General features: G+C 48.2%; 1 protein-coding gene across 2 annotated transcripts; it reads left to right on the top strand.

Annotated features, from left to right (window-relative positions):
• Window positions 1-346: 346 nt before the first annotated feature.
• On the top strand, window positions 347-21,228 carry PIGU (phosphatidylinositol glycan anchor biosynthesis class U). Of its 2 annotated transcripts, none has more exons than XM_065032703.1 (12): window positions 347-576; window positions 3,134-3,198; window positions 5,244-5,303; window positions 6,191-6,253; window positions 7,790-7,899; window positions 9,532-9,632; window positions 11,563-11,660; window positions 14,353-14,507; window positions 14,978-15,121; window positions 15,837-15,961; window positions 17,378-17,520; window positions 19,566-21,228. In XM_065032703.1, exons 1-12 carry the CDS (start codon window positions 447-449, stop codon window positions 19,677-19,679), a joined length of 1,308 nt encoding a protein of 435 aa, XP_064888775.1. In that variant the 5' UTR covers window positions 347-446; the 3' UTR covers window positions 19,680-21,228. The 2 variants fall into 2 exon arrangements, with proteins under 2 accessions (XP_064888775.1, XP_064888776.1); XM_065032704.1 differs by lacking the exon at window positions 347-576 and adding an exon at window positions 1,733-1,851.
• The last annotated feature ends 1,321 nt before the right edge of the window (window positions 21,229-22,549 follow it).

Genomic DNA, 22,549 nt, shown 5'->3' with positions numbered 1-22,549 from the left:
GGGCCGGTGCGCGGGGCGAGGAGCCCTGACCGGCCCCACGGGGCGGCCCGGCCCGACCCGCCCGGCGCTGGAACAGGCAGCACCGGCCGGCGAAGGGCAGCAAAGCTGACTGGAAAGGGGCAGGCGGCGGGGGGAAAGCGGGACACGCGCCCCGGGCCGCCCCGCAGGGCCGGCAGAGCGCCCGGACACAGCCCCCGCCGGGCCCGCGCTCCGGCCCGGCCGCTCCTGCCCCCACCTGGCGGGCCGGGGGATGCAGCCCGACGCCTTCGCGCTCCGGCTAAGTTCGCCCCACGGCGCTCGCCGTAGCTCTCAGGCCGTGTCGGGAGGCGGCGGCGCGGGGTCTCCTGGGATATGTAGTCCGCCCGACGCGGCAGGTCCATTGAAGCCGCGTTCTCCGGCGCCGCCCGCGAACTACAGGCGGCGGCGGCCGGTGTCTGCCCGTGAGGATGGCGGCTCCCTTGGTGCTGGTGGTCCTGGTGGCCGTGACAGTCCGGGCCGCGCTCTACCGCTCCAGCCTCGCCGCTTTCATCTCCGAGCGGGTGGAGGTGGCGTCCCCGTTGAACGCCTGGAAGCGAGGTGAGGCCCCGCTCCCCGCCGCGGCTGAATGGGCCGGGCCCGCGGGGTGGCGGTGACGGGGCCGGCGGCCGCCCGGGGCTGGGGACGCCAAGGGGCCGGGAGCGGGGGTGCCGGCGGGCCCGGGCCTGTCCCCGGCCCGGCTCCAGACTGGGGCCCGGCCCCGCGGGGAGAGGCCCGGCCTTCGGTCCCGGGCTGGGGTTGGGCCGCTTCTTTCCCGGCCCCCACCGAAAGCTGCATGAGGTAGTTGGCGGCAGTTGTCCCCCAGGGAAGAGCGAGTGCCCGGCGGCTGCAGGAGGACGGGAGGGACACAGGACCGCGGTGCAGTCGCTGAGCGCAGCCGGCTTGGTTGTGCTTGTACAAGCGGATTGTGTCACAGGTGTGTGTAAAACGCAAAAATGATAAAATCTGGCACCGAATATGGAGCTTGAGGAGCCTCGCTGAGTCGCTTTCCTTACACTTGAGCTGCACAAGCGCTGCTTGGTGGGGTGAACGCACCGGCACGGTTCCCGGGTCCCACAGAGCTTTTCACTGTTGTGTTTTCCTTGTTCAGTTTGCGGCCTCACACGTTGTTACCAACAAGATTCAGATTCTATTCAGAAGGCTGGGGTACAGTTTAAATAAGGCTTTTTGGTGTCATTCACGGCTATAGCGTCTGATCCCATTAGGAACCTTTATTTTAAAGGCAGCCCTTTGGGCAAATAATATCCAGTTATTATGCAGGTTAAATTATTTTCAATTTTGGGGTGGAAAACGGTGGCACAGAGTAATAGAGGTTGAAAGCATGAAAGTGTTTGATGACCTCAGGCCTTTCCTCCACAGCGTGTAGCACTTTGTGCTACACGGTATCTAAGTACAGCTTCCAAAAAATCCCTTGCAGCAATGGATCCTTTCCGAGTCTTACCTTGGAGCACCAAGGCAGGAGTGAGTACGGAGCACAGTTAGGATCACCGTGAAAAGTCTGGGCTGTTGTCATGTGGGGGCTTGGTCACAAAGACAGAATCTGCTTCTGCAGCACTTACCGCTGAACGGAGAACCTCTCCTTGCTCCCTGCAGTCTCCTCCCTCTGAACAAATGGGCCTGTTTCCCGGAGCTTCTTTCACCGCATATGCTGCTCCATCCCCAGGGAGTCCTTGTGCTCAGTAAGGTGGAACCCTATGGAAAAACATGTGCATGCGCTGCAGTGCAAGGCGTAATTACATGATTGCAAAGGATCCGAATTAAGGCAGCAAAATATGAGGAATTTTCAAGAGCAGATAAAGCTTTTACCTTTGCCTGGTAATATGTGTTAATTTCTACTCTTTTAGTTTGCTTTAGGTTGTTTCAGGTCTCTCTGCATCTGTTTTAGTCAAAATAGTTCAAATTGTATATTATGTCATGATTTGTTCTCTTAGAATTAAGTATTTCTCCAGCATAGATGCCACGTATCACATAATAGGTGACTTAAAATAGTAAATACCATACATGCGGTTTATATATAGTTAAGAGCAAAACATTTCAGCTATAACAAATTTAGCTGAAACGAATCAATAGATTACAACTGATCATTTACTTACTAAAGACATTTGTGTGGCAGAAGTAACAATCAGTTCTAGCTGGTTGTTGGCTTTGTCACCCATTCAGATGTCACCCATTCAGGGATGGCAGGCAGGGTCCTCTTCAGTTGCCGGCCATAGTCAAAGGGAGCGAGACCCTCGTGACCTCCCACTTTTATAGGGTGTATGACATGGATGGGATGGAATACTCAGTTGGTCAATTTTAGACACCTGTTCCGTTTCCCCCTCCTTGCAAATATGCCCCTCTCACTTATGGGACTTGCATTTGTATCAGTATTTTGCATTCCATTGCTATGTTATCCGCTCCTGTGTGCAAAAACATGTAGCCATTTCAGAAAAGTGCAGTTATTTGGAGGACTTAGCTGAAAGGAAAATTCACTAAAAGAGAAACTGGCCTTGTTTTAACCAAACCAGGACACCATTTTAGTTCTTTTAATTTGAATTTTAATTATTTTTAGAATAATTTAGTTTAAAATTACCAAAACTCCACCTTGAGATTCAGCAATATGCTCTTCCAAATTTTTGTATGCATTTGCGTGATCACGGTTCCAAAACAGAAGATAATTAAAAGATTCATAGCCATTAAAAGACTTTCTTTAAAGCCGTAAGAAGCCTTTAGATCATGTGCCTAGAGCTTAGACACACAGACTGATGTGGTTTGGCTTAAAATTGTACTCTGCAAGTGTGATAACCTGCAATATTTTGTTAGCGAGTATATGTTGGCCTCTTGAAATGTCTGATGATCTGTTAGGTTTTGGAACTAATGTAGATGACAGATCAGGTATCAGAAAAAATGATGATAAATAATACATGTGTGGAGTATTGTCAGCCTAGAGTGTTCAGTGATACATATGCTAAAAATTTTAGGAGCCGTTTATCAGATCGTTTATCAGATGTGAGGTTCTCATGAGCACTGGCTGTTTTAAAAACTGCAGTTGTACCATCATGAGATTATTCTCTCCCTACGGTACCAGATTCTAATGCAGGTGTTCTGTTTGTTCCAGTGGTTGAAGGATTAGCTCTGCTGGATTTGGGGATCTCGCCATATTCTGGAGCTGTTTTCCATGAGGTCAGTATGCATGTTTCATTTTAAACGTGATATTCAAATGGCACATGTCTTAGTCTTGCTGCTCACAGACTGGCAAAGGCTGGGGACCTGTCTGCTCCCAGCACTTCAGAGAACTTAGAGTCGTGTAGGTGTCTGTGCAACAGTTGTATACGTAGCGACACAATGAGGGAAGGCAGTTTGTCATGGGATAACTCATTGCTGTGCAGATGATGAGCATCGTAATATTTTTTTCTGCATAAGGAGAGTCTGCAATAGGGGAGATCTGTAATAAGAACAAGACTCTGCTCAATGCAGATATTTCTGTCAGCAGAGGCCAGAGTGGGGAGAGACGGTGTCGGTGTGAGTCTGAACACAGTTTACTGGATAGCAGCGTCTTGACTTTCTGCATTTGCAGAAATACTGGCCTTAGCACAAGCATGCAATGCATCTATTCCTCATCTTGCAAACACCTCGTTCCTCCAGACACTTAAGCACCTGTGGGGTTTTTGTGCCCTGGCGTGGTCTGAGTGATCTGAAGGCACACTCGTACATAGTGTCACCTGGGGATGAGGCAGATAACTTGTATTCTTTGAAAACTTGTTTCTCTTCAATAAATTCTTCTTTAAATACATTTTTCTCCCAGACTGTAATATTTTGCAATGCTTATTTATACCATTGCATTATTTTAAAAGTATTTCAAAATAAATACATTTTCTGACAGTGAAGCCTGAAATTAGACCATTGTGGTGGTTTAACCCCAGGTGGCAATCGAACCATCACAGCCACTCGCTCACTCCCCCCACAAGGAGGGGAGAGAGTTGGGAGAAACCCGTGGATTGAGATGAAAACTGTTTAATAAAATATCAAAATAATACTAATGTACTGCTACTAATAATTATATATAGAAAAATTAAATATAAAATAAGTAATAGTCAGTGCAATTTCCCATTAACTCCATCCATGCCGAGCAGCCGGTCCTATGAAGAGACACCCTGGTCCTGAACAGCTGATCCCAGGGAGAGAGAGAAAGGGTCAGAAGGGCTCAGAGGCCACTGCAAAACAGCAGAATGGCAAAAGGCCGAACTAAAGAAACTCCCGAATTCCACCAGAACAGAGCAGAAAGGGAACAGGTCAGGAAAACCCAGCTCTCATTAAATCTGAAGGCTGACGCTAATGGTGTGGAATATTCTCGTTGCTCAGTCTGGGTGTCAGTCGAGGTCTGTCCCACCCATGTCCCCGTTCCCACACCTGTGGGTAGAGCTCAGTGTCCTTGGCTCCCAGACAACAACTAAGATATCAGTGAGCTCTGACGTTGTTCCCGCTCAAAACCGCTGCAAAGGTACTTGGAGAAAAGTATTAATTGTGTTGCAGGGTGCTGTCTTATTCTGAAACTGAATCCAAACGATGACTGTGCTGCCTACAAAAAAGAAGAGTTTCTAACTGCATGAAGAAAACTGGCTCTATTTCAGTTAGACCACCACAACCATGTAAATATAGTGCTTCCAGAATAAGCTTTTCTGCCAAAGGAATTATTCAGAAACATGTTCTTCCTCCTACCATAGAAGGGAAAAGCTGTGGGATTAGGAGGACGACAGGACTGTAGTCCTACTGCTTTGTGGTTTTAACATGCTTTATTCTTTTTGCTTTATAAAAGACTCATCTAAACAGGCTAAACAATGCAACCAGCTATGTAGGAAATAGTTTCAAAAGTACCTGCAAACAACCTGAAAAAATAGATTCTATAGAAAAAGTATTTTCTAAAGCTGTTCTTTAAATGCTTTCTATTGTAACCCCACCACTATAGTAGTGGAATTGAAAAGTTGGCATGGAATATAACTTTCAAAGTTGATGGTGGCTTTTATAAAGGGTAATAGAACTTTGCAAGGAAGAAGACTGGTAAGTGTGCTTTGTTTAGTCACTTTACTCTGAAGAAACAGCCTTGTAGAAGAGGCAGAAGAAAATTGCCGTTCGCAGCCCTCGTAGTACTACTGCATTTTTCTCCTCAAATCGCCAGTTGTTTTATCTGGACAGTGTTTGACATGGGTTTCCCTTCTGCTCTCTTTTAGACCCCTCTGATAATATATCTCTTCCACTTCGTGATTGAATATGCTGAATTGGTGTTCATGGTGAGTGCTCCTGGAAAGCTCCTCTTCAAAGGTCCCATTTAGTGAAATGCTGAATACGACTTTCCTTTTACTCCTGCAAGAATCAAAGACATTCAGATTCCTGCTGAGCTCACAGTTCCATTAGAAAGGCAGCTTTGTCTGTACAAACCCACGCTCGGGCTTTTCCCTTGTACATATTCCTTCTTTTTTGTGAGTTCTTGGTTAGATAAGTATCCCTGCAGAGGGACAGGAAGTTGGCATTTGGTTTCCAATTTCAAGGTTACCTTTTGCGGGTCAGAATATTTTGTTTCCCCAGCCTAATCCCGACATTGCAGTGGTTCTCATTAAAACCCGCTGCCAAACCCCAGTTCTGCAGAGGGAGCACAAACGAGTTAGTCTTCCAAATGTCCCTTGTTGTATAACGGTTATCTGAGTCCTGCGTAATTCAGGAGGACAGAAGTCACCCAGCTGGCTGCACATGGCACCTGCTGGGGCCTCTCCTGGCCTCTGCAGAGCCAGCAGGGCTGGTGGCCCAGGTGACGGTGCTGCCTGTGTGCTGGGGACAGCTGGGCACTGTCACGCTGGGTTAGTGGGCAGATGGCTTTAGCCACAGGGCGCTGCCCGTGTTGCCTGTGCTCTGATTAGGTCACTGATTCTATTACCCTCACGTACTTCTTTCCCCATAATTCCCATTCTCTTGTAAATGTTAGTATCTTTGGTACGGCTCATGACTTCAAGATTAAGCGGTGACGTGTGAGCACAGTGAACAAATCAGCAATCTAGTGGTTTTAAAGCTTGTTTTCTCTTCTTGTGAGCAGAGTCAGATCAAAGTCCATATTCAACATTGCAATATCTTTTTCTCCATTTGTTTATTTTGTTTACAGTCTGTCTATGCCTTTCTTTTTTAGATAACTGATGTTCTGACTGCTATTGCCCTTTACTTGGCCATTCAGGACTTCAACAAAGTTGTGGTAAGTGTTGCTGATCCTCTTCTCCCAGCAACTATAAATACATCTTGTACCAAAGAAAACACATGCCAGAGCATACAGTATCAGCCTGTCCGTGTTGCAGTAAATCTGGCCATTTCTGGATGAACAATAAACATGAGGACTGAATGTGGTAAACATAAAGGTTTGTTGTGGCAGTATTATGGTATGAAAAATAGTGTCCGTAGCTGCCATGCTGCACTTGAATGATGGTCACAGCAGTGTAGATTCTTTAACCCAAAGGGAGAATAAAGAATTGGAGAAGTTTGTGAGAATGTAGTAGCCAATGAAATGCAGACGAGTCTGGGGTCGTGGTTCCCAAGGTGAGATGTGAGATTTTAGAACGTGTACTGAAAACCCACCTTCAGCTGTTGTGGCAGTTTGCAACATGTGGAATTTAATTACTGGACCGTGGTTTTGGCAGGACTGTTGGCAAGACTTCTGCACTACTTTTTCTCACCTCTGCTACAACTTCTGTAGCTGGAGCCTGAAATGTTTTACCCTGAACATGGTTTGTGTTTGCACATAGCCTGAGTTAATACACAGACTGGAAATGGGTAAAAGAAGGAATAAACCTTCCAAGGATGCTGAGGTGACATAAACCATCCTACTGAGCCAGGTGAAAGTTTGACACCAAATATTACTTGTTCCCTTCAAATTTTAAATACACGTATTTTGAGGTGAGTGATTCCTGCCAGCTCTCCCTCATAGGCAGCTCTGAGAGCGTTTAACGTAAGCAACACTGTGCTCTCTGCAACCCCAGAGGGGCAACAAGTCAGTATCGACATGAGCAGGGAGGCTGCGTTTTCTACAGCATCTGTCTGGTCTCCCATCCAGCTACATGCTGGCTCCGTGTGCGCTGACTTCGAGGCTGAAGAAAGGACTCATTATAGAACTGCAGATGTGTAAAAATCCTGCGTGTCTGTTACTGTGCTCATTGAGCATTTATTGCCACCATCTCTCTCCTTCTGTCTCACCATGACATAGTTCAGTAGGTTCATAATTCAGATTTCTCTTCTGTCTCCCTAGAGAGCATTATAGAGCAAGATAGATTAAAGAGAGTGGTCTTGGGTCCCTGAAGGAGATTTGCCATTGATCCACCTTCAAAGTAACAAAGACCGTGTGCTTCTCTGACTTGGTTTCTTAGGGGCTTGTATGTTGCACAGTGAATTTAGAAAGTCAGCTTTCCATTGGAGATCCAGACAAGCTGTAGGAAGATTGAAAGTATTAAACTCTAGCGTGGTGAATTCATTGCCAGCTGTGTCAAGAGTTAGACACAGATAATTAAGGAAGCTCAAATGAGTAGAGACTATCTGCTTTCTTATGACTTCTACTTCAGTTGTTAAGTATTTGGGAAAAGAGAGGGATTTTTTTGTTGTGTTTGTACAACACCGCACAAAACATGAGTTCTGGCTCACACCTGGGGCTTGGTTATAGTGTTCCACAGTCATGGAAGGCCTGAGTTATAAGAAATAATGGCTTTCCTCATCTGACAATCTTTGGTCACTTTCCCTTCTTCAGTTCAAAAAGCAAAAGCTCCTAATAGAACTGGATAAATACGCACCAGACGTGGCTGAGCTCATCCGGACGCCCATGGAGATGCACTACATCCCCCTCAGGGTAGCACTAGTGTAAGTATTGCTGCTTGGCACTGCTTTGGTTCCCCAGCTCCCGTTGGGTTTTATTTCTCAGATTTGGGGCTTCGATACTTGTTGAAGTTGTTGGGCTTTTTTCCCCCAGAAATTCTGAATTTCCTGTTATACGACCCCTCCCCCAGCTCTGAACACTCAGTTTGAGGGTGAAAGGCAGATGCTTTTCCAAGTGTTTGTTGCCAACAGGTAAATTCACTCAGGCCCTTTAAGACAGACTCAACGGCGTAACATCACTAATTTGGTAGCAAGAATGTTGTGTCTGCACAGATCACCTTCCCATTAATTTGCCTGCATGCTAATGCTGTCAGGGCTGATTTTATGCCTCCCAAATGTCTCAGGTGTCTTTAGAAAAGTTGGGAGAATCTTTGAGCAGTCAAACAAATTGCTTGCTGAACATCACAACTTAAATATCCCAGAATTGCTCGTAATGATTCAAAGATATTTTCAGATTGTCATCCTAATAATGTCCTGTCTTGGTTTTCCTCTGCGTACTAAACATTTTTTTATTTATTTCAGAAAGCTTCAAATAAAATAAGTAATAAGGAAGCAAGGTACTTAATGTCAAAAAAATTTTTAATTGGGATTTTGACATGAATAAATTATTATCTGAATTATTCTGCGTCAGACAGAGTTTTCCATTAGATAGGTTGTTAATTTTTCTTATTTTTGTATGTATTTTGTAAAATGATAAATTCCGCAGGGCAGGAGTGTCTGTGAATTGCAGGTTGGTTGTATCCACCACCGCTGCAGCAGCAGAGCTGGCGGTACGTTGTCTCTCCTGCTGGGGGCTCTCCCTCTGGAAACACAGCAAAAAGCCCGATTGGGACCCGGAGAAGTAGGAAAATGTTTATGTTAAGAGATAATTAGGAAATCATCAGTCCTGTCTGCTCACTCTGGTGATTGATTTAGTTACTAGCAATGCTGATGGGTACGTTCTCTTGGTTAATCCTCCCAGACATTTTTTCTGTGCTTTTGGGGTTATTGTAATTCGTATTTCCAAAAGAAGCTGGTGTCTTTACTAACACTTTACTAACACAACCTTACTAACTAAAGGTTTTCTTAGCTGGCAGGTTTTGTGCCCAGGTCGTGGCGTGGGCAGCACAAGTGGTTGCTCTGCCATAGGAGTGTGCAGGTGCGGTTGAGTTGGGGGAAACTCTGCCAGTGTCTCAGGATTTGTTTCCATCTTGCTATCTTCTTATTTTTATTACTTTCTCAGAGTCGGTAAATGTGAGTAGCAGAAAGACTTGACTTTGGATCCAGTATTCCTAGGTCTGACTGAATAAACACACAGTGGTTCTGCAAAGCAAGGAACATTTTTCATAGTCATTTTCTAGGGTAGATCATGGATTTTAGGCATCTTCCCAACCATCTCCTTTTCTTCAGTGTGCTCCCTGTGGCCACTCTGTCCCAGGCCACAATTCAGGGATCTGTTCTTTGCCCCATACTAAGGGATCTGTTCAGCTGAATTAGTTTGACGACGAGAGGATCCCATCAAATGTCAATAAACAAAAAGAAATGGCAAATTGCATCAGCTTTTCCTTTGAATATCTCTTTGATTAGGTGGCGTCTCCTTTGAGTGGCGTGACTAACTCGAGCTTTGCTCTTTTTCAGGTATCTGCTAAACCCCTACACCGTGATGTCTTGTGTGGCAAAGTCCACCTGTGCCATCAACAACACTGTCCTTGCGTTCTTCATTTTAGCTACAATAAAAGGTAACGCAATGGACAAAAAAAGGTTCATTATGTCTTTCTATAAAGATTAGAAAATTAGCAGAAATTAAATCAAGGTGGATGCTTGTGACACGCATCTCAGGGAAACACATCAGAAACAAGCACTGGAGCAAGGTCCGAGTTCTACCTGAAATCACAGGAGATCAAGTCAAAACTTGCTTTAATCTCAGTATACCTGGGAGTTTAATCTCTAAAAACTGACTCCTTTTCCTGCATGACTTTGAATAGTTTTCTGTTTATGAAGAAATGCGTGTCTGTGTGTAGGAGGACGTAATGCTCCTGCTGCTCTTTCTTCTGTACGTGAATATGCACTTAAAGTGTTGTATACAATTTATTTTCCAAGTGTGTCTTTGAACTTGTATTCAAAAGCAGGCAGTTGCCTGCAGCTATTATTTACCTTTCACTCATGGTTGTACCCTTCGTTTGAAATTAGTTAATTGAGCTTTGGGGAAGCCAAAACAGCAACCAAAAACCCACACCAGCACAGCTGGATAGATGATGACAGAACAGCTGTTTGGTTCACTTTGCACAGTGCCAGCTCTCTGTTTATTTTCTGCCTCCCCAGTGCTCAAGTCTCCTCGCATACGTGATTTGTACAGGTCACAGAAGTTTCAGCAGTTCTGTGCTGGATCAGAGGAAGGGTCTGTGTGATCTTGTCTCTGGCCGTGCCCAGACCCAGACACTGCAAAGAAAGCTGGTATAAATTGGTTTTGTTAGTGTTTCCAAATCCAATTATCGACTAATTGAGGCAAGAGAGGTTTTGATTTAAAAGCATTTGCAAAAGCAAATGAGTGGGGTCTTTTTAGTTAAACTGTGTTCACTGATAGATGAATAGTTCAGTCACAAAGCTGTAGCAGCTGGCCCCTGTTTTTTCTCCCTGGCTGGGAGTGTGGTGGCCTCTCGGTTTTAAAGTGGGCAGAGAGGGTATCGGATTATGACTCTGATTTCTGGGTGCCAGTTCTTTAGATGCGTGCAGAATTGAACACGCGATGAAACAGAGGACAGAGAGGTTTTTGTCTGTGTTTAAGAACTGAGAAGGCTCATCACCAGGTCACCCTGTATTTTCTCTTTCAAAAGGTGGAAGCAGAGAGCAGCTCACCGAGTGTTCAGTGTCAGTAGGCTGGCAATTAATCCAGTGCAGAGTCAGGATTCTTGCTGTCTAAGCTGTATTTTTACAGATGACTTCTATCAAATGACATAAAATGGAAAGCTATAAGCAAGCTACTGCACTCAGTGCTTGTATTTTAATTGTTTAACCTGGGACATTTTGTATTTCTTTTCTGGTGTTGGGCAGTAAGAGTACTCAGCCCTTAGCTCATCCTGAAACACCTCAAATACAGCTTCCTCAAGGAAGGCATTCATATTTTTATGACCACTTGGAAAAGTTGTGCTAATCCTATTTATGCCTCAGTTTTGGTGTCTGTAAATTAGGGCTAATGCCCCTTTGTTCCTTCAGCCGCAGACTTGTGCTTGCTCTTTTTCACAGCGCTTTGCTGGGGGCCCTGACACATTCTGGTGAGCAGGTTATCCAGCGTGCCCAGTAGAACAGCTGTTTCATGCAGATGTGACATCAGGGAATGCATTGCTATGCATAAACAGCAGCCAGCATGGTCTTTATATAGTCCAAACTACATGAATCTCTTTCTGTGTGTGAATGATGGGAGATAGAAACCAGTCAGAAGTTCTTTCCTGTGGGAGAATCACCTTGGTATGAGTCATTCTCCATTCAAAATGTAGTTAATAAAAGGACACTCTCCAGGACACATTCCACTAAAAATGCCTTTAAGTGATGTCCTGATATTTGTAAAGCCTCTGCAGAGGGTTGTGCATTTCTTCACGTTTGGACTGCCTGTCTGTAAGGCTGTTTATATTATATGTTCATTACAAATAAATGTATTATTTTTCTTTGCAGGTAGTGCCTTACTCAGTGCTGTATTTCTGGCCTTAGCAACATACCAGTCACTCTACCCGCTCACGTTGTTTGCTCCGGCACTTCTTTACCTGCTACAGGTAGATGATTTCTGACTGTTGGTACCTGTTGTCTTGTAGCTGTGCAGGGACAGTCCTTAGCTAGTGAGAGGGAGGTGGGCAAGTCCTGAGTTTCAGAAAAAGTGGCTCTTCTCAAGCCGTGGAAGTTTGAATCATTAAAGGAGATGCCTGTGCATAGAGAGAAGGGAGCAGAAAGTCATCTGCAGAACTGGCTTGCCCAATATAAGTGCTATTCTTTGTGTCACGTGAATAGCAAAGGGGATTGTGGACATGGAGAGGAGGAATGAGGAGCTGTATGTTTGAATCGCTCAAACTTGGAAGTGCTGATCTGGAGTTTAATGGCGAAAGGCAAGTGCTTACAGAAGCGGCTGGTTGCCCTTGTCCATCCTCCCCCCACTCCAGGAGCCCTGGGTCCCTGCAGGGCTGCCCGTGCTCGTTCGTGGGCACAGAGCCCCACAGACAGAGGCAGAGGCAGCCCAGCCGCGGGCTGGGAGGCACAGCTGCGGCCAGGGATGCTGCTCATTGCTAATGAGTGGATTCATCACCGGTTTGCCTGTGTGCTTCCCGCTGGGCTCTCTTTTAGCTCTTGTGCTGATGCTGCAAACAGCGACTTGACTGAGAGTCCAAATTATAGTGCATTTAATGAAAACTGATCAATTGCCAGTCCTGTTCTGGTATGGGAGCAAGAAGAGTCTGTGACCGCTAGCAGAGGACTCTTACCTAATTCACAGATCACTTGGTGATCACTTGTATTACTTTCGCCACTCTGGAAGTTCTGCTGTTGAGTGTTTCACCAGTCTTTCTTGATTGCTTCTGCCCTGTCTCCCTAGTGATTGTTATGGCTAATCTTAACAACGGGTTCCTTACAGTCTATTCTGAAATTTTGGAACTTCAAAAGAGAATGGAGAGTCCCTTCTAGACCATTTTCTTTCCATGACAATCTGACATGAATGTCTCTTACTTTTTACCAGAAATTTTATTATTATTACTCTTTGCAAGGCAAGATCATCTGCAGGGTCACTGTGGCTTTTTCAGTTTGATGTTTTTTTATGAGCATTTACCTTATATATTTTATATTTTGGTCTCGTTTGTCCTAACTTAAAATGGCAGAAAAGTACCAGCATTGCATTCACAAGCAACGAGTGCTTTGATATGCGAGTGCCTAATTTGAAGCTTTTAAAGGGGATCATGCTAGAGCATGTTCTTTTACCGAGATTTGTAGATGTACTTTCTTACATTCTCTGTACAGAATTAAATAGTTTTTCCTCAGCGCTTTCTAATCTCTCCTGCTGAAACTCCTTGGTAAGCTTGCTTATGTGGTTCCAGCAAGTGTCGTTAAGCACACACTGACTGTGAGAACAGCGCGTGCTTTGCAGACCAGCGGGAGCTGGCTCCCTGTGCACCTCCTGCCAGGGGAAAAGCTGCCTCACTGCTGGGGGTTCCTGCGCTGGAAATCGGGCAGCGGGACAATATATTCATCAATGATTTGGACGAAGGACTAGAGTGACTATCAGCAAGTTTGCTGGTGACACCAAGCTGGGAGGAGTGGCTGACACTGGAAGCTGTGCTGCCATCAGAGACCTGGACAGGCTGGAGAGCTGGGCGGGGAAAAATTAATGAAATAGAACAAGGGCAAGTGTAGAGTCTTGTATCTGGGCAGGAACAACCCCAGGTTCCAGTGTAAGTTGGGGAATGACCTATTAGAGAGCAGTGTAGGGGAAAGGGACCTGGGGGTCCTGGGGACAGCAGGGTCACCATGAGCCAGCACTGGGCCCTTGTGGCCAGGAAGCCAATGGTACCTGGGGTGGGTTAGAAGGGGGTGGTCAGTAGGTCAGAGAGGTTCTCCTGCCCCTCTGCTCTGCCCTGGGGAGACCACACCTGGAATATTGTGTCCAGTTCTGGGCTCCTGAGTTCCAGCAGGACAGGGAACTGCTGGAGAGAGTCCAGCGCAGCCACCAAGATGCTGAAGGGAGTGGAGCATCTCCTGTGTGAGGAAAGGCTGAGGGAGCTGGGGCTCTGGAGCTGGACAAGAGGAGACTGAGGGGGGACTCATTCATGGGGATCAATATGGAAAGGGGGAGAGTCAGGAGGATGGAGCCAGGCTCTTCTGGTGACAACCAGTGACAGGACAAGGGGCAATGGGTGCAAACTGGAACACAGGAGGTTCCACTTAAATCTGAGAAGAAACTTGTTCCTGGTGAGGGTGGCAGAGCCTGGCCCAGGCTGCCCAGGGGGGTTGTGGAGTCTCCTTCTCTGCAGACATTCCAACCCGCCTGGACACCTTCCTGTGTAACCTCATCTGGGTGTTCCTGCTCCATGGGGGGATTGCACTGCGTGAGCTTTCCAGGGCCCTTCAACCCCTGACACTCTGGGATTCTGTGACAGTATTGCAGACATCAAAGGTGCAGGTGTAGCTGTGACGGGGTGGGTGTGAATCCTACACTGGGTGCATGAGACTCGACTCGCTGCAAGCAGAAATTACCAGTTTAGCTACGGTATTCTCAAGCACCATTCTGGAGATATGTGAAATGTGGGTGACTTAATTTGCCACAGTCAAGAATATAAAGCAAATTGTGCTTGAGAGCTGCTCCTTCCAGTGCCATAGTGCCAGTATTTGATGCTTTCTTTCATTGATTTTAAAATGAACACTGGACACTCAGGCTTTCTTGTGGCTTTTGTCTGAGGAGAGAAATCTGTCTGCTTGTATTTTCAGCGTCAGTTCATACCAATAAAACTGAAAAGCAGAAGCTTCTGGCTCTACACCATGCAGTATGCAGCCCTGTACCTGTGCAGCCTGGTGGTGATCATCTGCCTCTCCTTCTTCCTCCTCAACTCCTGGGATTTTATCCCATCTGTTTACGGGTTTATGTAAGTATAAGTTGTTTCTGTATAGCCCCGTCTGTCTTTTTCTTGTGCATCACACACACACACCCCCTGCTCCCCATCCTGAGGAATGTGTGATCTGTGGTTCAACTGGCAATGTAATAAACGAGTGTGTGGAGGAGTGCAGGCATTACCCAGCTTCTGGTAATTAAGTATTAGTGAGAACTGGAGAAGACAGATGTTTTCCATTGAGTTTCATTGTTGAGCTACCATGACTCTGAAACTTTCATCTCTCTAGAAATGTGTGTTTGGGAACAGTTTAAATCCTGCTGGGGCACAGGGGAGGGGTAGTTTCTTTTGCCTCCAGATTTTTACCCCTTTGGCTTCATTTCCATGAATTTAAAATATAGGTTCTCCATCCAGTAGCACACAATTATTAATTAATGTAACAGAAGCAGGGCAGTGAAAAACAACCATTTAAAAATGTTACCTTGGCTTTTCTTTTCAAATTTCAGCCTTTCCGTTCCAGATCTGACACCCAATATTGGCCTTTTCTGGTACTTCTTTGCAGAGATGTTTGAACACTTTAGTCTTTTCTTCGTATGTGTATTTCAAATCAATGTGTTCTTCTACACCATCCCCTTGGCAATAAAGCTAAAGTAAGTATATATTTCTCCGCTAGTGTTTTTGCTCTTGATTCTCTGGTGGAAGCTGATAAGGCATCAGATGTCTGGATGTACAAGCCTGAAACAGGGCCTGTACTCCTCATTTCCCAAAGTTTCAATCTTGACTCCTCTTAAATAAAGTGAGTTGGGCTCCGTTGTGCAACAGATGTGTTGCAGACATCAAAAGAGCAGAAATTTACGCTATAGAGGTGGCTGCTCCCTGCCAGCACAAACCAGTGCGGTCAGGAAGCAAGGACTCTCATCTGGAACTTCAAGGTTTTTATTGTCAGGAAAAAAAGTGGAAACTCCAGGACATTTCTCACATGCCTGGATTCTCAGTCAGCTTATCTGTTGAGCAGGAATGGATACAGACCTCAGGACACACCAGAGGGAAAACTGTGGGCTTCTCCAAATCACTTTCAGAGGGAGGTGCTGGGTGCATTTTGGTGGATAAGGCAGAGCTGGGGAAGCCCAGATGACCAACTGCATGGACATATGTTGAGTTGAGCCGTGAAGAGGCACCAAGTTTTGCGTGAGGGCAGCAGGCAGATGTGCATGCCCTTATCCTGGAGGCTGGTTTAGAGAGAACAGGGGTACAAGAGCCTCTTTGAGCCCATCCCCCAGTGTATTTGTGCCCTTGCTGCTATTTATATCCAGTTTCCAGGGACCCTACCACATCCTCTTACCCTTTGTGTCTTTTCCCTTCTAGGGAGCACCCTGTGTTCTTCATGTTTGTCCAGCTCGCAATCATTTCTATCTTCAAGTCGTATCCCACCGTGGGAGACATTGCACTGTACATGGCCTTCCTTCCAGTCTGGAGCCACCTTTACAGATGTAAGTTCTTTGTGTTTGTGGGAAAGAGCCTGTCCAATAATTGTCACCACTAAAGCAAACCAGGGCTGTCTGGAAGGAGGCTTGATTTTTCTGGTGATGGTACAGTCTCTAACATGTCTGTAGGACTAGGGTTGAAATTGGTTGAGGAGGGAATTTTCACTTGTACCTTATCTCCCCCCTTTCTCCAAGTTGTTCCGAAGATGAACTTTTTTACAGTCCTGCACAAGGGATGTGGCTTATTTAAAGTACATCCATCCTTCAAATGCTTCACTCCGTGTAAGGCTGTGTAATGTGAACACTGCTCCTGCAATTGGTGAATCCCCCAGCCTTGAAATCCTGCACCTCGCAGTGGTTCTTTGTTGTGCATCTGCTTCTTTGCTCTGAGTGCAAATAACTGATTTATTCCAAGCAATTGTCCAGTTTTTCTTAAATGCCTCATAAAGAACCGCTTTAGCTTTTGAGAAATCCTGCGTCAAGGTGGTTCAGCTGCACATTCTGAACATGCAGATAAGGCGACTGGGACCAGTGAGAGGGACAGCCATCTGTCACATGCTGCCACCCCGCAGCGACTGAACAGACCTACTGAACAAGAAGTTTAAAAAGAGAGGTGTGAACAGGTCTGGATGTGACAATGCTCTTAAAATGTCAGGTAGCTCCCTTCAGCTGCAGAGTCATCCAGGTACCTTCAGGGACATTGGCTGAGCTATAGCCAAGCACAGCAACACAACTGCCGGGATGAATTATAATAGTGCTGCCAAAGGACAGGCATAAATAGTTCACAGGAAGAAAATATCTTCTGGCCTAGTAGTTCCTAGCTCTTTTAGACAAGGTTGTGCTTGGGTTTTGTCCATCTGACACATAGACAGATCAATGGATCCTGGCCACACTTGCACTGCCCCAGGTCATGTGTTTGTCAACACATTTGACCTAACATGAGTTTCCTCCTGGCACGGTGCTTTCATTTCCCTACCACCTCCTGAGAAAGAACCTCTTGTCTTATGGCCCACAGGTTCATTTGTTTCCTCTGTCGTCGGCTTGACGAGGTGTGGGAATGGCATGCTGTCCTCTCTGGACCGTGATGCTGGTGGAAAGGCCCTTCCCAAAACTGCTGGTTGCTGTAGTGTAGACACCAAAAAGCCAAAGTCCTCCAAGAAGGAGTGTTTGGAAGTAGAATCTAGAAGGAGGGAGCTACAAATGAGGATTTCACACTCAAGCAAAGGCAGAAGTATTTATTTTAAAGGGAAATATAGTGGATATATAAAAGCTTATTAAAGCAAACTGTGAAAGATCATTGGAAAGTAGTATTTGTTGACGAGTGCCTCTCCCTCACTACACATACCTTAGATACCATTGCTGGCTGCGTGAGCGTGGCTGCTCAGTAATCCATCATTTTAACAGCTTGGTTTTCTTTTGCAGTCCTCCGGAACATCTTCATCCTGTCATGTGTGCTCATTGCCTGCTCCTTCCTGTTCCCCGTCCTGTGGCACCTATGGATTTATGCAGGAAGTGCCAACTCCAACTTTTATTATGCCATCACGTTGACTTTCAACATAGGGCAGGTTGGTAGAGTGGGGTAAACAAGGCTGCGCTTTGGGTCGGTCACCGGATTGGGGATTCTGACAGCAACAGTGAGTTCTGCAGGACGCGTCTGGCTCTTTGCTTCCAGCCTGTCCTTGCTTCAGCTGGACGCTGCCTCGTCCTCACCTTCTGGCTCACTAATGGGCAAGGGTTGCTGTAGGATTTGAGCTATAGCTTAACAATCCCGCTGGGCTGTACTGCAAGGTATGTGGGCTGGTGTTTGATAGCAGAGGAAAAGCATCTCGGTGGCAGAACTAGAGGCACACCTGAAGGGTGAGGGTGAGCAAAGAGGGGAAGTGGAAAAAACCACAGGGCAGCAGCAGCAGCAGGGCCAGACAGCAGGCAAATGAGAACTGCCCGTGCACAGGGACATGACACCAATCTTTCTGAGCGTGATATCTCACTAAAACACAGGGTTGTGGGGTTGTGCAGGTCCCAGTCATGGCAGGGCTTGCTCGCGCTGCTGCTCTCACAGCTGTTCTAGGTGCATGACGTCCACAAGCCTTAGGGAAAGCAGAGCTGGGCACTCCAGGAAGATGGGGTTCAGTGTACACGGTTACTACAACCTCTGCTGTGTCACTTCTCTTCTCTCTGCTATTTCTCATGTCCCTGAGCCCTGAGAGAGTTTCACATTTGGGTGAGCAGAATGTTCATTTCACATTAAAACTGCCTTTATTTTGAATGTGCCCCAGCCATTTACATTTGCCTGCTTCTCCTAAAACTAGAGGAGTGGTTTTGTCAGGAGCTAAAAGTCACCTGCTGGTACAGCCGCCACCCCCTTGGTGAATGGGCACAAGCCCATTCTGTAAAAGCAAAACGAGACTCGGAGCAGTGAGTGGGGTGAGAGGGAGTATAGAAATACTACTAATAAATGCTTATAGGAAATTGGGAATGGTTCATTAGCTCTCTAACTACACATCTTGCTATGGAGTGAAAAGAATAGTAAAACTTTAATTACAGATAGCAGGTGTTGCTATTCTAGGAGGATTTGATTTCCTACCAGAGAAAGTCATTGCAGATCCTGCAAGGTCTTATGCTGTATGTAAATGCAGACGGAGCAAAAAATCTGCTTTCTGATTTCCTTGTGAGAAAGAACGAATCCTCATCCCCACTAACCTCAGCACTTTTAGGGGGGGAGCCGTGACACTGCGCTGCCTCGGGACAGCCGGAGCGGGGCTGCGGAGGGAGGGACTGGTGATTCCCACGTCAGGTTTCCACGTTCACTGCAGTTCTCTGTGAGCACTTCCACTGTATTTCCCACTGCAGCGTGGCTGGTGGCGATACCAGCCTGACGTTCGGCTGCTCCCGAGCAGCACAGGACAGCGTCTGCACCGCTGTGTGCGGCAGCGTGCTTGACCTGGGCTGGGGGGATGCGGGGACAGCCAGCTCTGCTCGCCGCTTAAATGGAGACGCGTGCAAGCGTGTGCATGGGGTTGGCTGCCTCATGGAGAGGGCAGGAAGGAGATGCAGGAGTGATGGGGGTGGGAGAAGTGCTTTTAGCTGGTGGTGTGCCTGGATGTTGGACTGGGAAACCACAGCCTTGGCATTTCAGCTCTTCACCCCTTAGCCAGGTATCATTTTGTTAAGCTGCTAAAGCTGCTGTTCGCCAAGGCCGACCTGGGGAGCTGTGGTCTTCTGCTGCCTGCAAGTTTCTTACCTTTTCTGATAGAAACAGCAGTTGAAAAACAATCACAGTTGAAAAGTGCTTAATAGAGATGGTATGGTCTGTAAAGCTGTGGCACAGATGGACCTGCCATTGTCTTATATTTTGGTCAGTTTGTGGAGCTATTTTCTTTAGCAGAGATGTCTGTGAGAGCACACTGGCAGCGCAATAAATAGATTAGTTTAAGTCTCCCTTGGTTTAATGCTGCAAGGGGTGTTGACAAAAACAGTGTCTCCTCTTGCAAAGCATAGTGAACAGCCTGGGAACTTCTGAAACCCCTTCAGTGTCTGTCACAAGCACAAACCCCTTTTCATTCCTTGTTCTGAAGCATCACTGATGTGTCTGAACATCTCACTTCTGCAGATCCTGCTCGTCTCGGATTATTTCTACGCCTTCCTCCGGCGGGAGTACTACCTCACTCACGGACTCCACTTGACGAGGCAAGACGGGACAGAAGCCATGCTCGTTTTGAAATAAGGATTTGCCCACCATTCCCTGGGACATGGACCACTCTGAGGAACGTGCAAAGCTTGGGGTACGTGGGGTGGGAGGGAAGGTTCCCTGAATGAGGTCTGACTTTGGGAATGATACCTACTGAAAGGAAGGGCTGAGGTTCTTCTGGGAATACCCTCCTGAGCTGTGGGCTCAGTGCAGAGACTAAGAACTACAAGTAGGAGCTGCAGTGCCTCCTCTGGAGCATCTCCCCTCTTCCCTCAGCTGTGCTTTGCACTGCAACCTCAGCCATCAACTCTGGGCAGACCAGCAGGAACTGGAGAAAGTGTCTGAACTAAAAGCAAGGCTGAATCTCTGGCCCAGAAGGAGCTCAGACCATAAACTGTTTCCTTTACTATCACTGCTTCTTGGGGAAGTTTGCTTCCGGAAATTTCCCCTTCACTGCTTGATGCTCCTGCTTGGCACAAGGCAACCTCTGGGTACCTGGTGCTCAAGCATGGGACGCAAAGGCCATTTCTTGGATCTGCTGCTGTGGGATCTGGAAAAATCACATGTGCTCAGGCACAGGGGGTGTTTGTGAAACAAATGGTGACCAAGGATGAGTGAGTTGTTGGAAGTAGGTCAGCTGAAGCTGCTGCCACAGGTGACAATCCTGGAGCTCAAACACTAGTAAGAACTGGCACTGGGGTGAGAGCAGGAGCCGGCGGTGCCGGGTGGCTGCTGTATCCCGTCCAAGCCGCACCGGCACTTCGTGTCAGGATCTGCACAGAGGCATTGCAGGGTCTCGGAAGAGGGAACACGACTGTGGAGACAACAGTCCTGTACTCCTTGTTTCTGTGGGTGACAAAGCCTGGTGGTGCAGGGCTCGCTTGGAGCCTGGTGTGGAACAAGCAGGCTGCCTGCCTGGGGACCTGGCAGTGTCCAAATCTGGACCAAATCCAGGAGGCTGAGCCACTGCTGGCGTGGAGTTGGGCTCCAGGTGTTCCGCAGCCACTGAACACTGCGGGATGTGCCCTTCCCGTGGTGCCCTCTGGCCAGCTCAGCGGTGGTACCGTGCGGCTGTGTGCGGGGGCTCCGGTGCAGCACTCGCTCCCTCCACTGCCTCTGTGCTCAGTCCTGCTCTCTGTGGCGTTGCTGCTGACCCCTGAATGTCACGCACCGATTCCTCCAGGCTGGCTTCTTGCGGTGCTGGGTGTGTGGTGGCAGAGGAGCGGTGGCCCCAGCGTGGGAGCCTTCTCCTGGTGCCGGGCTGCGGGCAGCCAGCTTCCCGCTGCTCCCTAGAAAAACCCAAAGGGCTGGGAATGTCACAGCGTCAAACTGCACCTGGCACAGAGCAACTGAGAGCCCGGCGTGCCCAGGCAGTGGTGTAAACAGCCCATCTTTCTTTCTGGACAATTAAAACTTTTGCCTTACTGCACTGCTATTAGCGCTTTGGTGGGGGGTGTTGATCTGGCCCAGGGCCCGGCTGGGACAGGCCGTGCAGCCCTGGGCCATGGCGGGGGCACACGGAGCCCGGGCCGCTCCCGGCTGCGTGGCATGGCCGGAGCTTAATAAACCGCGCAAGTTTTGAAGAGCTCTTGTGTGCTCAGTGTATGGGAGGTGAGGGCTGGGGGGGACAAGAGGGTGAGGGGTGGTCTGGGAGGCACCAAGAGGCGCAGGGAGGGCTGGTGAGGGGACTTCAAATCAAACACATGTCAGGAGGGAAAACCAGTGGCTCTGGGGCACGTCAAGATGCAAACATGGCTCTGGGGTGCACTGATACCCACTCTGGTTTCAGGAGATGCCAGCCATGCACGGTTCAACCCAACAGCAGTGTGAAAAATCTCAATAAGAGGATGAGTAGTGGGGCTCTCTGGGGGCGGCTATGTTACAGCCCCCTCCGCCCCCACAGCACAAAGTGATTCGCCCAGCAGGAGGGAGCTGATGCTGCCGGGAGGCGACAGGGCCAGGCTGAGGGGCAAAGGGGAACAGGTCCCACCTCTGTCTGCAGCAGCTGAATTTGCTCCCGTGACTGCCCAGGTCCCTGCTCTGGCCACCCACCCCCAGGCTGGCTCCACCGGGGAACACCCTTGGGGAGCAGGTCCCAAAACTGCACTCAAAGTGGCTCTGAGAAGAGGTGCTGGAGTGAGCACAGGGGGCAGGAACAGGGGATGGGGCAGGGGCAAGAGGCATTTGGGGAGGGGACAAGGACAGTGCAGAGGAAGGGGCAATGGGCAGGAACAAGACAGGGCAGGGGCTGGGATGGGACAGGGCAGCGGGCAAGTGCACGAGCAGGGCCAGTGGAAAGAAAGGACAGGAATGGGGAGCGGGCAAGTGCAGGGCAGGGGTGGTGACAGGGACAGAGACCAGGCAGGGACAGTGCAGTGGCAGGCGCGGTGTTGAGGACAGTGATACAGACGGGGCAGGGCAGGAGCAGGGTCAAGGCCAAGGCAGGGGCAGGGGAAAGGACAGGGACTGATCCTGCTGGCATGGGTAGGGACATGGAAGGGGCAGGGACAGGGAGAAAGCTGGGGCAGGGACACGCATGGCCACCCTGCGGCAGCTCAGGCAGGGACTGGGTGCCCCATCCTGGCTCCTGGGCAGGAGGTGAGGCCCAGGGAGGTTTTTGGGGCCACTGGGACCACCTGGGCCACCCAGGACCCTGCCAGTGACCGAGTGCCAGGTGTGCCCAGCACCAGCCCCACCTCCCAGCACCAATCTGGGGCCACAGCTGCCATCAAAGCCCAGTGGGGACCCCTCTCCAGTGGGCATCCAGGACCAATATGCCATGGGGCCGAGGAGCAACCCCAAAATGCCTGCAGAGGGGCCAGAGCTTGGGACAGGCCTTTGGGCCATCGTGCCACCATGCAGGGCACACGGAACTCCTACACTGGCATAAACAGGATGCTGTTACT

Source organism: Columba livia, chromosome 16, assembly GCF_036013475.1.
Source record: "Columba livia isolate bColLiv1 breed racing homer chromosome 16, bColLiv1.pat.W.v2, whole genome shotgun sequence".
Classification (NCBI taxonomy): domain Eukaryota; kingdom Metazoa; phylum Chordata; class Aves; order Columbiformes; family Columbidae; genus Columba; species Columba livia.
This window is presented reverse-complemented; position numbering and strand designations above follow the sequence as displayed.